The 17,811-nt window shown below is 32.3% G+C and overlaps 1 protein-coding gene across 1 annotated transcript; it reads left to right on the top strand.

Annotated features, from left to right (window-relative positions):
* Window positions 1–259: 259 nt before the first annotated feature.
* Window positions 260–9,537, top strand: LOC145127865 (axial regulator YABBY 5-like). The gene is made up of 7 exons (XM_079062988.1): window positions 260–440; window positions 1,419–1,580; window positions 4,754–4,886; window positions 5,001–5,049; window positions 6,841–6,916; window positions 7,647–7,715; window positions 9,471–9,537. Exons 1-7 carry the CDS (start codon window positions 339–341, stop codon window positions 9,507–9,509), a joined length of 630 nt encoding a protein of 209 aa, XP_078919114.1. The 5' UTR covers window positions 260–338; the 3' UTR covers window positions 9,510–9,537.
* Window positions 9,538–17,811: the final 8,274 nt, after the last annotated feature.

The raw sequence follows: 17,811 nt of genomic DNA, 5'->3' as shown, positions 1-17,811 counted from the left end.
GCATAAATGTACTAGCTTAGCCCTACGAAATTAAAAGAGAATTAGGAGAATCTGTTTCATGACTTTCATCCGTGAATGAGCGTTCACACTTTGTGCTCTTTCAATGTTATTCTAAACAAAAAAATTTATTATATTACAACTAAAATACCAGTTTATTTATTTTATTTATTAATTAAGACATTATCTTTCTATTTATCAACAGGTAAAAAATAATTTTTAATAAATAAATGTATTATCTTCTATATATAGAAAGAAGATAGAAAGTGGCACCAAGTCTGTTACATGCCCTAACTTGAAGCAAGAAAACACACACAGACACAATCGTTCTGATCAAAGTTATGTCAAGCACCAGCAGCACCTGCACAGATGTAGCAGCGGCGGAAGCAGTTTCTGAGCAGCTTTGTTACATCCATTGCAACTTCTGCAATATTGTTCTTGCTGTACTCTCTCTCTCTCTCTCTCTCTCTCTCTCTCTCTCTCTCTCTGTGTGTGTGTGTGTGTGTATGTGTGTATATGTTTTGTGTATTCTTGAAGTATGAACAAAAACAATGATGTGAGTCATTTGATTTTACAGTGGAGTTTTCTTTTTCCACTTTGAGAACTCTGAAACATACAGACTGATCAGAAGGTTAAGTCTCCATCGTTTAAGGCTTTTTTCTTGAATCTTTTTCTGCTAACAGTCAGACGAAGTATACATGACACACTGACGCACAGACACACAGAAACAATGACTGGCTGCATGTACTGGGAGGATATGTAAAAACCATTTTATTGTAACACTTTGAGAACATGTATTTTCTATATAGCAACCAACTCAATTGCCACAATTCTAATAGAAAGAAAGGGGTCTTCTAACCCTAAACTGATCTTCTTGAGTGCATGAGGGCGGAAGTTCTGTTCATTAGATGCAACTGGTAGCCCTTTAATTTTCACTTCTTTACGGAACCAAGAAAGTAGGGTTTTGTTCTTATTTCTTAGACTCTTCAACCCGACCCCAAAAATATAATATTACCATGATGGATTCACTTTGGTGATGCTATCCCATGAATATCCAGACATTACAAGGTGCAAAATTCCTTTCATCCTTCTCTTTCTTCAAAAATATCGAAAACCCTAATTTCTTTTATGTCAAGAGAGATACGAGAGGCAATTAACTTGACGACTTTACCCAGTTTTAACTGAACTAGATAGATACCAGACTACTAGCTAAGGGATCCCTAAGTTATATGTATTCTATATAGCTTATATTCTTGAATTGTTAGTTCGTGATAATAGAATGGTATACGTACACTGTGTATGAATGTTGGAACCCTAGCTTTCTCTAACTTCTATTGTAAACAAACCTAATAATATGTGTTGTTTTTAGTCGTTTCTGAAATGGGTAATGATGATTTTGGGACAAAAAAAAATGGTTTCAGGTGAGTGTACCATGCAGCAGCTTGTATGATACAGTGACAGTGAGATGTGGAAACTGCACAAATATGTGGCCAGTGAATGTGGGCATGGCTGCTGCTTTTCATCAATCTCTCTCAGCTGGTTCAACTTCCACTTTCCAAGACTCATCTTCTTCTCATCATCAGGTCAGGGGCATAAACGTCTTTTCACATATCAATAGTTCATTAACAAGAAAATTGCTTGGCTTTTTTGGGGGGTTTGGACGTTTTGTCTCTAGGGTTATTGTCATAACCCACTCCATGGTATTTTAGTCATTAGGTTGGTTTTTCTTTGTTATCTTTATCGAGGCAGGTAATGACATCCCCTCTCTAGTAATTTATTTTCTATAAAGTCCATGCATTTTTCTTCTTTTCAGCAAAATAAAACAAAAAACCTATTAATATATTCTTTTAAAAATCAATAAAAATGCAAAGAAACACACATTTTTCACTTAATTTCATAACCCTTTCTTGAAGGTTTCTTATGTTTTATTCTCATTAAGAACTTTTTAACATTTTAACAATTTTGTTTTCCCCAAACTATTATACTAAAAGGGTAACAAACTTTGTACTTGTTGCTTCCTTTTTTTTTTTACAAAACACAATTTGTTTTAAAAAATGCTATTAGAGGGTAAGCATGTAATTAAAGATCTATAAAATAAAGTTGTATTCAATTATTTTAACAGTATTTTGTAAATAAAAACAAATAATTTGTAACCTATTTAATATTATATTTTTATGACAATAGTGTTTTGCAAAAGAAAAAAAAAATGTTTATTCATTTATGACCTGAACTCATTCTTTTATTGTACTTAAATTCATGAATATGATTCATTAATTGAATTACCGCTAGATAGGAAAAAATTAAAAAGACTACAAAAATTGTCATGAAATTTTGTTGTATACATGTATTATCAACCAACTATAGATTGTGTATACATAAAATCATTAAAATTTAACTTTTATTAAAAAAATATAATTGTATTATTAGTAATAATAGGTTATCGGCCACTAAACTTTTTTTGTTATATATTTTAACATTAATCTTATATAATTTATTCAAAAAATACAATTTCAAAAAAAATATACATACTATTACATAAAAATGGATTCCCCACCGCCCTTTGCGGCTCCCCGATATTAAAATGTTTGGGAGAGGCTCGTCTTTGATAATTATACTAAACAGTTTGTTTCAAGATTGTATCATGCTGCTTTCTCCTAGTAACCCATGGACCGAATGCTCTAAGATTTAAGCTTCTGACCTCCCTTATTTGTTGCCCAAGCCTTACCCGACCAAGACGATGCTTAAGAATATGACATATATATATATATATATATATATATATATTATTTTTACAAATAATATCAAAGTACGTATTTCAATAGATATATACCTAGTTATATATATATATATATATATATATATATATATATATATATATATATATAATAAAACATATTAATCATATCTTCAATTTTAAGAGGTATAAAATATAATTTTTTTTGTACAAATCAATTATATATAACAAAATCATTAATATTTATCAAAATTTTAAAGATTCGAATTAAGTAAGGTTATTAAAGTTAATTTTGAACAAAATGACAATTTTTATAAATTAAATTCATCTATATATATTATTTTATATTTATTAAACTAGACACCGATAATAATTTATTTACATCAAATGTATAAAAAGACAACATAAATATAAGTTCTAAACAAAAATATTGTAATTAAAAGTGATAATTTTTTATTACATAATAACTAATAATAAAATCTAATAATTATTTCCACGTAAGAAACTATTCCTCAAAAAAACTATTTATCGTCGCTGCCTTACACGGACACACATCTAATGTGTGTGTGTGTGTGTGTGTATATATATATATATATATATATATATATATTCATGCGTAAATATTTTAACATTTGAAAACCATATATTGGAAAAAAAAAAGTATATATTATTACATTTAAATGTCTGAATACCTAAATACTAAATTATGCATTATTTTACTTATAGTTAAGCTATAAGTCTAATCATGTAGTATAAGCACACCATAGTTTGAATAATTAAGTATTTATATATTTATACATCTAAATATAGTAACGTATATATATTACATGACTGGACTATGGTTTTCAAAAGTAAAACCATGTAATTATACATTAAAATATCTATTTAAATACACATACACACACACATATATATATATATATATATATATATATATATATATATATATATATATATATATATATATATATATATAAAGTTTTGTGATTTCTAAGTATTTTTTATGCATTTTTATGAGTTTTAGGGTTTTTTTGTTTTCCAAATAACCCTTTCCTCTCTCTTTATCTCTCTCTCTCTCTCTCTCTCTCTCTCTCTCTATATATATATATATATATATATATATATATATATATATATATAGAGAGAGAGAGAGAGAGAGAGAGAGAGAGAGAAAGGTTATTTGGAAAACAAAAAAAAAATCTAAAAATCATAAAAAAAAATACTTAGAGATTACAAAAAAAAATTTGAATTTTTTTTTGAAAAAATCGCAGCTTTCTATACAAATCGTTGAAAAATATTTGAAAATTTTTTTTTATAAAAAAAAAAGATTGATTTTTTTTTCAGCGGATTTTAAGAAAAAACTACGATTTTTTATAAAAAAAGTTTTGTGATCTCTAAGTATTTTTTTTTATGCATTTTTAGGGTTTTTTGTTTTCCATAGAACCTATATATATATATATATATATATATATATATATATATATATATATATATATATATATATATATATATATATATATATATAGAGAGAGAGAGAGAGAGAGAGAAATAATTTGAGTTTATTTGTAAAAAAAATACATTATATGTATGTAATAATATGTATCTTTTGAAATGTTATGTTTTGAACAAATATATAAGATTTATGGTAAAATATGTTAAAAAAAAGTTAATGTATGTACATAATAAACGGTAAAACAAAGTCATGTCACGTGGTTGTTGGCTTGTTGTATTTTTTGAATAAAGTATAAAATTAAATGGTTATATGCTTACAAAAGCTATATTTTGTTCGGTAATATATTTACACAAAAAATTCAATTGTATATTTTTGTACAATTCTAAACTTGATTACCGTTTTAAGTCATTTTCCCCCTAAAAACATCAAAACATCAGTTTCACCCCTTTATATCCTTTTACATTCCTGTCGGTGCCTTGTTTCCTTTTTAGATTACATTTCTTTTATCCACTACTCTACATTGTTTAGACAGTTATAAACCTTGAGTTTTGTATTTGTAATTATTTTAGCAAGAACTCAACCGTATTGGCCCAAATTATCGGGTAGATTTGGGAATTTTATCTGACTATAACAAGAACTTGCCGATGACTATAAGGTCATGCCCCACTCAAGCTATCGGTACCCAAGAGATCAATAATCGTTGTGAGTTTATTTCTTGCATTCCATTTTTCTTATGATGTATAGATGCACGCACAGTATTGTCACATATTTTTTTCTAAAAATATTTAATGTTCAATATTATTTATTTCTTTCCAGCTCAGGAGAAGAAGCAACGTGTTCCTTCTTTGTATAATCGCTTCATAAAGTAATGATCAAAACTCATATCCCTCTTAAATACTTTCATATGTAGCAAAACAAAAGGTTATTATTGAATTTTAGAAAGAAACTTTTCGAAATGTCTCAAGTTGACAACAAATGTATTTTATTTTTTAAAATGGTAACCAACTCATGTTTTTTTTATACATACTTTGATATCTCAGGTTGAACATGTCACCTCTCTTTCTAATTATTATGATGAAGAATTTAATTTTTTTACGAATTAATTAGTATGAACTTAAAACTTTATAACGAATTCATCCTAAATTTATTTTTCTACAACTTAAATTTTAGATTTTTTACAACCTTATTTAAGATTTTTTTTATAAGTATTTTTAATTTCATCTATACCAAATTTGTAACTTTCTATAAAAACATTTATTAATTGTTATATAAAAACATTTATTAATTGTTATAGATATTTACAGAAATGTTATTAACTTGTTTTTTTTAATATTAAAGCATTTTAAATTTGGTTTATAAAATTTTAACTGCTTTTAACATTTTCATACAATTTTCATACAAATGCATTTAAATAAAATATTTTATAAATGTTTTGAACTTTTTTTACAACGTTTTAAAATTTTACTTTTATATTCTTATATAACTTTTTGTGTAACTTCCATATAATCGTAAATTTATAAACCTTTTTGCAACATTTTTAAAATGTTTTATAGATTTTTTATAAGTTTTTTTTTATAATTTTATAAAAATTAAAAATACTTTCGTTAAAGATAAGTCGTGTGAAAGTGTAAAAAATCACGATAGTAAAAAGTTTATAAACATTTAATTAAAATGTATAAAAAAGTTTTAAATTTTTAACAACTATTTACAAAATATTTATATATAAAAGTAGTTGTATTAAAATTATACGATAGTGTAAAAAATTTAAAAACTTACAACTTAAGTTTAAACGTTGGATTTGAAATGTAAACTAATTTTATTATTTTTTTTATAAATAATTATAACAAGTATTAACTTTTTTTCACATAAATTTATAAAAATATGTTAAAAGAAATTTAAAAATATTATTTTTTTTAGATATTTTTATTTTTATTTTTATTTTTGTAAAAACTTGTTAAATTTTTTTAAAAAGTCGTAGAAAAATAAACGTGTAAATTAAACTAATTTCGGAAACATATTTAAAAGTTATGGGGAAAAAGTCTAAAATTGGAAAGAGATAGTGTCTTATTCAACATGAGATACATAAGAAAATATAAATTGATTATTTAAAAAAAATACATTAATTGGTCAACTTAAAAGACATTTAAAAAAAATCAAATTCAGTAATAATTGCAATACAAAACTACATCTTTCTCTACAATTTGAACCTCAAATATGTTGTTACTTAATTTAAGTTGACACGATTTATATTTCTTTTTTACGTTGACAAGAATATTATATGCATATATAGTTGTCAAACTCGTACTAACCGAGTCATTTGAAACCTAATGCGACTTGTACAGGGACTTTGTTTTGTGTCTCATTCGTAAAAATATGTGATTCAAAGGATGGCTCGTAATGAATCGACGTGACTCATGATTCGGTCGAGTCGAGTCACAAGTCAAGATTTTAGAATTTCGAGTCACGAGTCGACAACTATGATTAATTATATGTCATATTATGTATTCATGTATAAAGATATTGAAGTTACAAACTATTGATTTTCTAAAAAAAAAGAACAATGATTATTTTATAAAGAAAATGTAAATGGCTAAGGAAAAAAAATTACATTTTTATGTTCCATGTGTTGAACAAGTGAAATATGTTGTAAATGCAGAGAAGAAATTCAAAGGATAAAAGCCAATAATCCAGATATCAGTCATAAAGAAGCTTTTAGTACTGCTGCTAAGAATGTAAGTATACGCATATATATTATCGCTTCAAGTAATTCTACTTTGGAAAAAAAAATCAATATGAGTTAGGTTATCCGGAGTCGTCACGCCGGAGAAAGGTCATGATCTCATGCCATCACGTCATGAGAGAGAGAGGTTCCAACCTCACCAAATAACAATGATGTTGACCGCGTCGGACACATCAACATCACACCCTTGGTGTGGTTTGTAGTCCCGGCCGATAGTCTTATTATATTCAATCTTTGATACCATAAAACGTCATAAAAAAATGTACTATGTATTTGCAATTTTTAATTTTATATTTGGGCTAATTAGAATGGTTAATCAAATCCTGCAGATTTTCTAATATTAAATTGCAATTAATTTCCTTTTTAGTTGCCCCTTAAACCAATTCAGATTTTAGTTAAAATCTTTATTGACAAATTAAATATCCTCTTAAATTTTATTATCTATATGACAAGTAGGAATAACTATGAAAAAAAATATAGAAATGATATTTAATTTCTCAATAATTCATGGAAAATATATGGATTGCGGTATATTTTGTTTTTATTTTCTATGTTGTTTGTTTTGTAGATTCAGATTTTAGTTAAAAAAAGTTATTAATGGAAAATATATGGTTTCCCGTTTCTATTAATTTCTATGTTCTTTGTTTTGAGAATACATGTAAAGTACTAAGTGGATTTAATGACACTAATTCTCTTATGACATTACACGATTATGTATGCAGTGGGCACATTTCCCTCATATTCATTTTGGGTTGATGTTGGAGAACAACCACCAAGCTAACCTTGATGAGGTATGTTAATTTTTTGCTTTAATTCCGCGAATTAATCAAATAATTATATTTTCAATGGCATGAAAAATAGATAAGTTTTTTATTTAATTACAAGTCATTTCGCTTTATGAAACATAACGACTACGACATTGAAGATCTGATTAGTTTTGCATCATATTTTCAGCTTTTCTTGAGGACCCAGACAAAAATTAAATAGTTTTTTGAGAAAAAACTATCGCTTAATAGTTTATTTATGTGCACTTAATAATGGTAGAAAAAACTGCAAGTTCTCAAATATAACTGAAAGGTCGCTATATTTTATTATTATTATCGTTTGATAAAGAGTATAGGATAAATTACACGAAAAACAAAATGTATACTGAAAGTTTTTATTTTGAAATAATCAAAACAATAAAAGTATATAGCTACTTCCATCGTAATTTCTGGTCGTTCCAAAACTATTCAAAGAATTTAAATATACTTCTTTAATGCATCGTTCGTCATATTTCAGGCTTCAAGAAAGACTTAGCTTGCAAAATAAAAGTTCATTTCTTTTATAAAAATAACAAAAATTTTATTAACTGTTATAGAAGCAAAATTTTATTTTATTGCAACTCAAACATAATATTTCATGGTTTAAGAAACAATCAGCATATATACTAAATAATCGTTCAAAATTTCTTTATAAAAATAACAAAAATTTCTTTCACCATTATAGAAGCAATGATTATGTTGTAATGAAACTCAAACATCATTAGATTATATATATATATATATATATATATATATATATATATATATATATATATATATATATATATATATATATATATAACGTAAAAGTGTTTTAACATTTTTTATTTTACTTAATGTTTTTATTAATACATATATAATTTAAATAAAAAACATTTTATTAAGTGAGAATAGGGCTGTAAACGAACTGAACGTTCAACCAACTGTTCGTGAACCGTTCGGCGGGAAGTTCGTTTATGTTCGTTTATTTATAAATGAACGAACATGAACGTAAATTCTCGTTCGTTTAGTTAAACGAACGAACATGAACAATGGTCTCGTTCGTTCAATTATGTTTTTCGTGAACATTCGTTTATGTTGTTCGTTTACGTTTGCTTATGTCTGTTCATATAAGTTCATTTTATCTTCATATATGTTTAATCGTGTTTGATAACATTACTATATTATATGTTCATTTATGTTCCTATATGTTTGTTTATCTTTGTTTGTTTATGTTCGTTTGATTATGTTCGTTTAGCATATTCACGAACATAAACGAACGAAAATGAACAAAGTAATTTGTTAAACGAACGAACATGAATAAGAAAACTCATTCGTTTAACCGTTCGTATTCGTTCATTTGTTCGGTTAACTTAAACAAACAAACATAAGCAAGCCTCGTTCATATTCGTTCGGTTCGTTTACAGCCCTAAGTGAGAATGTAAGAATATTACTTTTATGTTATTATTTTATTATAAATTACTTTTTTATGTAGTGCTTTTTAATTATTCAGTAATAAATATATGAATAATCATATTAAAATTTACTAAAATATAAAATAAAATAAAAATAGTTTACTCATGTTCATATTTTATTTATTATTTTTATTTTAACATTCATATTCTCTCTCTCTCTCTCTCTCTATATATATATATATATATATATATATATATATATATATATATATATATATATATATATATATATATATATATATATATATATATATATATATATAACTCATCTTTACTTCTTATATTACAGAATCGTGGGTTTCAACATCCAACAAATGATAAATCTTAATTTGGAAGATTATCAATATGCAGCCAATTAATATATATATATATATATATATATATATATATATATATATATATATATATATATATATATATATATATATATATATATATATATATATATTTGTGGGTTTTGGTGCGTGTGCATGTGTTATATATGTATTTTGGTGAATGAATGATGATGTGGGTGATTTGTCTATGTATTCTAATTATATATTTAAGCTAGGGTTTCATTTCTCTAAAAGTGTAAAAGAATGTAGAAGAAGAATATCTCTACTTTTTATCATAGATTTTATTTTATTTTATATATATTCTTAACAAAACTGACTTTTTGAAAATTGTTAGCGATGCGCTAAGGCTAAGGGGTATGGTCACACCCAGCCTACTCAAAAAGTGACGTCACATCAGCGCCACATCACCTCCACTACCAACCTACTACCAACCCACTAACTCTTGGAAATCATCACCACTCCACATCATTTTTTCTTTTTCTTTTTTTATTTTTTTTCATTAGAATAATTTAAAAAATAATTATTAAACAAAAATAAAAACATAAATATTAATTAAAAACATTTTACATTAATTTTAAATACAGAAATTTAAAATCTACATTACTTAAAAAAACATAATCATTTAAAAAATAAATTACTAAAAAAACATAGACAATATTACTCGTCGTCCTCCTCGTCGTCATCCTCGTCGTCATCACCGTCGTCGTCATTGCCACCGTGTTACTGGAATTGTCTTTGCCATATATGCTCAGTCAAATCATAACGTAAATTGTGATGTGTTCCACTATTTTGTATTTCCAAAAGTCGTGTGAAGTATGCAGGGCTGCCGACTTGTATTACTGCAGGTGGGTTAAGAATATCTTCCGGATTATACATACAAATAGCTCTGCCCTCTTCTTCAATTATCATGTTATGTAAAATAACACAAGCAGTCAACACCTTCGTCAATTTCGCCCTATCCCATGACCGTGTCGGATGTTTGATAATGTGTCACTTTTGTTTGAGGACCCCAAACGCCCGTTCCACATCCTTCCTTGCCGATTCTTGTGCTAACTTTAACAATTTTCGTTTTTCATCGGCCGGAAATGAGTACGACTTGACAAACGTAGCGTACTCTGAATATATCCCATCACCAAGGTAATACCCATAATTATATTGATGTTCATTCACAACGAAAGGCATGTTTAGGGCTTTACCCTGTAAAATATCATTAAATATCGGAGAGGCTTCAAGCACATTCAGGTCGTTGTTTGACCCCGTCATACCAAAGAATGCATGTCAAAACCATAGGTCATGTGAAACAACGGCCTCTAGTATAATAGTCGGCACGCCATGATCACCTCGTGGGAATTGACCTCGCCATGCATTGGGACAATTTTCCCACTCCCAATGTGTACAATCAATGCTGCCAATTGTGACAACCCGAAAATTTCTATTCTGTACAACCATTCAATTCAATAGAAGTCAGAATAGTTTCTGTTAACTTTCAAGCTTTTTGGAATAAGTTTGAGTGTTTTAAAGTTAGTACTTCAGGAGATAACAGGAGAGAGGATGCGCTAGGGTTTATTGTGCACCAATAAAGTTCCAAAACTCCAAGAGTTGGAGTTTACGGCCTAAACAAGGTGTTTACGGCCGTAAACCCCAAGGGGTATAAATATGGCACTTAGCCATTTTATTCACTTTTTCACATTTTCAAGAACCAAGACTCAAATCCTCTCAAGTATCATCCAATTTTCCTTCTTGATCTTCAACTATGTAAGTGTTTCTTGCCCTAAAAAGTTGATATCTTACTTAATCTAGTGATCTTACGTGATTCCATCCATGAAATCATTCCATTTGTGTAGATCTTCAAGTGTTCTTAGTTTCACCAAGAACACCAAGAACACACACTAGTGTTCTTGGACTTTTAGCACCTTTTCAAGCTTCTACCTAGTAAGTACTTCTATCCTAGTGTATTATAAGGCTTGTTACACTTCATAATCATCTAGAAAACACCAAGAATCAAAGGATCAAAGGTGTTTACGGTCCAAGAACACCTTGGACCGTAAACCCTAAAAAGGGTACCAAAGTGTGCCCTAGTCCCTTACCAAGCCTTGGAAACTAGCCTAGACCCCTTCCTTGATGTGCTTAGTACTTGAAAACATCAAAAGACCATAAACCATTTGGGTTTACGGCCGTAAACCCAAAGAGAAGTGGTCCAAGGACCGTAAACTCCCTAAAGGAGTGAAATGGTGCCCTGATCTCTTCCTAAGGCTTAAACATGAAGTAGGAATGCTTCTTATGATCTTAATGGCTTCAAAACACAAAATGGTCAAGTACCATGAGTTTACGGCCGTAAACTCATGGGTTTACGACCGTAAACTCAAGGGGTTATGGTCACAAAACCGTAAACTCCAAGAAAGTTTACCCTTGAACCCTACACTCAATAGCAATGTCCTACAACACTTAGAAGCAATCCTTAGCACTTATAACACTTAAATAAGGTGTTTTACATGTCCTAGGATGTCTTAACTTTGTTAATTAGTTGTTTAAAGACTAATTGGATACATATATGTGTTATTATATGTTAACTAGGATCATTGTGTGTGTACAAGTCTTCACTTGACACCTAGCATCTTATATATTTCGTTCATCCAAACCACTCACTACAGGTGAGTTCATACCCCTTAATTAACCTTTTAAATGTTTTCAAATGCTTTTATGGGGGGGGGGGGAATACAAGTTGAACAATTATAGTTATTATATCAATCACATGTGATTAATAACTACCAAACAAGTGGATTTCTTACTTTTCAAACTGTGTTACCAAACTGTTTTACTTCAAACTATTTTATAAACTCTTTTTCATATCAAATACTTTTATTAAACTCTTTTAACTTATATTCTATGTATCTATATAGATATAGTTATATAAGTAGGATTGAAAGGACTTAGGACTGATAGCTCACCTTACTTCCTGTTCCTTGTTTGGTTGTGGACTTAGGGTATTCAGGTTATTTGTCCGAAGGTCGTTTGAATCCTAGTTATATATTATGTATATGTATATATATATATATATAAAAGTTCCTTCTTTCATTCAGTTCAATACCTTTGGGTAGCAAAGGTATACGCAAACATGTTCATACATTCAGACAACATTACTAGTAAACTATAATAGGTATAGTTTAGGGAGATACTAATACTATTACTAGAACAGTGAAACATACAATGAGTCAGTTCATACATGAGTCAATAACAAACAAACAATAGATACTATGATGAGAAACAAACAATAGATACTATGATGAGAAACAAACAATAGAATACTATGATGAGAAACAAACAATACATGCTAGACAGGGAGAGAACACACAATACAGCTAGCACACACATATACTAAAACATTATTACATTTATGTGAGCCACGTAACGGGGCATAGCACTACCTGTCATGACCGTTTTGTATCCAGAATCTCCTTAAGTGGGGAGCGTATGAGTTTGTGTATAGATCTATACTGGATTGACTATCCTACACCTTAATGCTCGCTACAGTGGGAATTGCAAGTCTACGGGTGCCAAACGTCATTTCTTACGACGTCTTACATCGTCGTTTTTCTATGAGTCGGTAGCAGGATACAGGCCGATCACATGTTACTTTAAATAACAATTGGTTTAAAGTAGTTAGTACAACAGTAGTTACTTAATACAACACTACAGTACTATTTCATTTTCCCATTACATTTACTTTGTGATATTCACACAATAAACAATAATTTAAAAACTATATTTTTGGTTAATGATAGTCAGATTTGGGAAAATACACGCTCTTACAAGAGACACACACAGATACTAGATGCCTTGGTAGAAGGCTACTTTTAGTAGGAAACATAGGGTTTTCTAGGAGAGTTCAAACAATTACAAACTGTTACAAACATATACAAATACAGTCTTACAAACACTTTCATACAAATACAGACACTAATATACTTATGATCTCACCAGCTTTAAAGCTGATGTACACTTTCAAAATAACTTGTATTCTCAGGTCACCAGTAGACAGGTACCGGTGCCAGGTTTTGAGAAGATGGAGCTCATTCAAGACTCATCTTTTATTTTGATGTATATTTTGGTGTCTATATAACTTGACAGAACACACTTGTATGAAATTATATTATTAATGCAATGGATGATGTTGTTGCTTGTTTACTACTTTGCATTGTTGTGATACTGAACATGACGTCCTCCACCCCCGAACGTTTCCGTCGTTCCGGTTTTGGGGTGTGACATATTGGTATCAGAGCATTGTTTATAGTGAATCGAGTGTATCAACCCATAAAAGATATACGAACTAAAAACACAGCGGGATTAAAATACTCTGATAAAAAGTTTATACTTTTAAATAATAAAATATTTAACCAAGTATACATACCTGCATTCATACTAAAATCAGTGTCACTAGGACAGAACAAAAGTATTACGATTGTTGGGCAGCACAAGTAGACTTAGAGACATATGGTCAACCCTGGGAAGATGTAGCCTGATCAACTACATTATCCGAGGAGTGATTAGCATGTGCCTAAGTGTGGTTGTGAGGTTGCAACAAGTCTAAAAACTTACCAACACTACTACAATGAGAACAATAGAACCGAACATAAACTTAAAATAATATAGGAGTATTTTGTGTTACTTTAATTATTTATCTGAGAACTAAAGGTCTTTATTAGTATATTAATAGTTGTTGAGTGGATACACTAAGGTTATATGTATCTAGGATATCATAGACTTAGAATCTGTGATCTTTGCTTTACTTCCTGTTCCTTGTTTGGTTGTGGGCTTAGATTTAGAGTCACTTATTCGAAGATTTATCCTGTCTTGGTTACATATGACTGGTATGCACTACGCAAATATTGAAGTAACTGATAAAGATCATCTTATAATTATCTAATTAGTGCGTCTATTTAGTTATTTCTTTACCTCTTTTCTCACATAGATATCATGGCTGGATTCCATCTTCCCGGAGACCCGTACTACCCCAACCACGGCAATGTAGGGTGGCTGGGAGAAGAGCCAGAAGATGATCACCCAATCCCATTGGATGATCACGAAGCTGAAGGCTTTTCTAAGGATTCTGACTCAGAGCCAGAAGTCAACAACCTACCCCCAGCTGCTCAAGACCCAAACCTGAATCCTCGTCTAGCATTTCAAGGACCCACACCTCTGTGGGCCACAAACTTGAATAGATGGAGTCAGGAACAAGGTCAACCCATTCCCTACAATGGAGACAGAAGCTTCTACAACCTCACTGAGGGAGGTTCAGCTGACAGGGTCCCACCCATCATGGTTCGTAGGATTGCTCGGAACACCGAGTAAGGTCGAGCGACTATCGACCGAGTCGTGGAGATTGACGCCAACTCTGGCGTTAACACAGTTCGCATTCGCCAACTAGAGTCTGCTCATGAAGGGACTCAGGTCCGCAATGCAGTTCTACAGAGGGAACTTGCTGAAACCCAAGCTGAAGTCAGGGAACTTCGAGCTCAGCAGACAAGGTCTGAAAGGCGTATGAGGGGCATAGAACGTCTTCTGTCGTTTTCAAGAACTCACTCTAGCAGTTCTCGTCGCCGTTAGAGTCTCATCGACTTCTCTTTTGGATGTAACCTAGTTAGTGTAAAAACTCTAGTCTAATTTCCTATCTTTGTAAATGTTAGACCCGTTAGGTCTTGATTAGGTAGTAGTCTGTCAAAATTTTCCCATCTTGGTTGATGTAAGGCCTACTTCTAGGTCATTTTTCCCGAACTCATTACATCTGTAATTCCAGTATTGTTGACAGATATCTAATCTCATGGAAATTATTATTCAAATGCTATCATCTGTTAGTTCTAGATCTACATTCAATCGTGCTATACAATTGTGCTGTTGGGCTATGGAGAGTTAGTCCATGAGTCATTTTCATCAATTGTCCTACTAAATTCTTATCAATATCTTTGTCTTTGTAAACTTATAGTTGAAAGATGCCTCCACGTCGATCGACAAGACACGATCCTCCCGCACCGACACCACCTGCTCCTCAATTCGATACGGCAGCTCTAAATGCTGCTGTAGCTGCGGCTGTGGCTACAGCCATGGCACGATATCATTCTTCGGGTTCCACTGGGGAAGGAACTCCTATCCTATCTACTCATGGTGAAATTCTCGTGCGCTTGAGAGAGTGCTCTTTCAAGGACTTCACCAACTGCAAGCTCAAGTCCTTTAGAGGGACTGGCGGAGTCATTGCCCTCTCGCAATGGTTCGAGAAAACCGAATCGGTTTTCGAAATCTGGTCCTGTCCAGAGGGAAGCAAGGTCAAGTTCGCTGCTTGCACCTTTGAAGACAAAGCCCTGACATGGTGGAATAGCCATGTCAAGTCACTATCTCTTGTAGTGGCTAATGTTATGGGCTGGGAAGCTTTGAAAGACCTCATGATTGAGGAGTACTGCCCGAGGGGCGAAATCCAAAAGCTAGAAGAGGAACTGTGGAGCCTAACCATGAAGGGCTCTGATATAGTATCCTACACCGCCAGGTTCTGCGAACTGGTGGCCCTCTGTCCCAACATGGTTCACACAGAGGGAAAGAAGATTGAAAGGTACATATGGGGGCTGGTGCCTCCATTCCAGGGCAATGTTTTGGCTTTAAACCCCACCACATTTGATAGTGCCAAGCGATTGGCACAGCGGCTCATAGACCATGGGGTTCGTACCCCGGCCGCAACAACAACCCTAGCCATCTCAGAACCCGCCAGAACGCTGATTCCAAGCGGAAGTTCTGGGATGACAAAAAGAAGAAGAAGGCTGCTAAAAAGCAGCAGATCGTGGCAGTACATGCTGCGATAACACCTGCTATTGCTGCTGCTCCGACAAAGCAGTACGCTGGAAGTTTGCCCAAGTGCAACAAGTGCAACTTCCACCACGCAGGAGCCTGCCGGGAAATGCAGTGTTTGAACTGCAACAGGAAGGGGCACACTGGCCGTTTATGCAAAGCTCCGGCGAGGCCAATCACCCAAGTCCCCGGCGCTGGGGTAGGCCAAGCTTGCTACGGTTGTGGCGAGGTGGGCCACTACAAAAGGAACTGCCCGAAGGCAGGGAATGCCGGTGGAGTGGCAAGAGTTCTGGCCATAGGCCACGAGGAAGCAGTTGCCGACCCCACAGTGGTTACTGGTACGTTTCTCCTCGATAACTCTTATGCATGCATACTATTTGATAGCGGAGCGGAGAGGAGTTTCGTGAACCAAAAATTTGCTCATTTACTTAAGCAAAAATCACGAGCACTTAAAGAACCGTTCACTGTAGAAATGGCTAATGGAAAGACAGAGAGCACGAACAATATATTCATAGGGTGTACCCTAACTTTAGATAGCCATTCATTTTCAATCGACCTCATGCCGGTTTCAATTAAAAGTTTCGACGTCATTATCGGCATGGATTGGTTGAGTCTTCATCGTGCGGACATCATGTGTTACGAGAAGGCTGTACGCCTTAATCTGCCGTCTAGCGAAACCCTAGTAGTTTATGGCGACAAACCCGACACGAACCTTCGTATCATCTCGAGCATTCAAGCTCAAAAATTCTTGCGAAAGGAATGTCGTGCATTCCTTGCTCATGTGGTCGATGTGAGCCAAGAAACGACAGACATTCAGAACATTCCAGTAGTATGCGACTTTCCCAAAATCTTTCCGGAAGAACTCCCAGGATTACCTCCGCAACGTCAAGTCGAGTTCAGAATCGACTTAGTTCCAGGGGCTACCCCCGTAGCCAAATCGCCCTATCGTCTAGCACCTGCAGAGATGCAAGAACTATCCTGTCAACTTAACGAACTGCTCAGCAAGGGCTTTATAAGACCAAGCTTTTGACCCTGGGGAGCTCCAGTCTTGTTCGTCAAGAAGAAAGACGGATCGTTTCGTATGTGCATCGACTACAGGGAGCTCAACAAGCTAACCGTCAAAAATCAATACCCTCTGCCTCGTATTGACGATTTATTTGACCAACTTCAAGGGGCGAACTTCTTTTCAAAAATTGACTTAAGATTTGGATATCACCAACTACGAGTGCTAGGGGAGGATGTTCCGAAGACAGCCTTCCGAACTCGTTATGGGCACTACGAATTCGTAGTGATGCCGTTCGGATTAACAAACACACCCGCAATATTCATGGACTTAATGAATAGGGTGTGTCGTCCTTACTTGGATCAGTTCGTCATCGTCTTCATCGATGACATACTTATCTACTCTCGTAGTAAGGAGGAGCATAGTCAACATCTGCGACAGGTCTTAGAAACATTACGTTC

Source organism: Lactuca virosa, chromosome 7 (assembly GCF_052849685.1).
Source record: "Lactuca virosa cultivar CGN04683 chromosome 7, Lactuca_virosa_CGN04683_v6, whole genome shotgun sequence".
Classification (NCBI taxonomy): Eukaryota; Viridiplantae; Streptophyta; class Magnoliopsida; order Asterales; family Asteraceae; genus Lactuca; species Lactuca virosa.
Note: the sequence above shows the minus strand (reverse complement) of the source record. Positions and strands in the feature narration are given on the sequence as shown.

What these genes read in the sequence shown, in the direction of transcription:
- LOC145127865 (XM_079062988.1), top strand. Translation starts at nt 339, where the DNA reads ATGTCAAGCACCAGCAGCACCTGCACAGATGTAGCAGCGGCGGAAGCA. An exon ending in TCTGCAATATTGTTCTTGCT is followed by an intron (nt 441 to 1,418) that starts GTACTCTCTCTC and finishes AAATGGTTTCAG; the next exon opens with GTGAGTGTACCATGCAGCAG. An exon ending in CATCTTCTTCTCATCATCAG is followed by an intron (nt 1,581 to 4,753) that starts GTCAGGGGCATA and finishes TAATTATTTTAG; the next exon opens with CAAGAACTCAACCGTATTGG.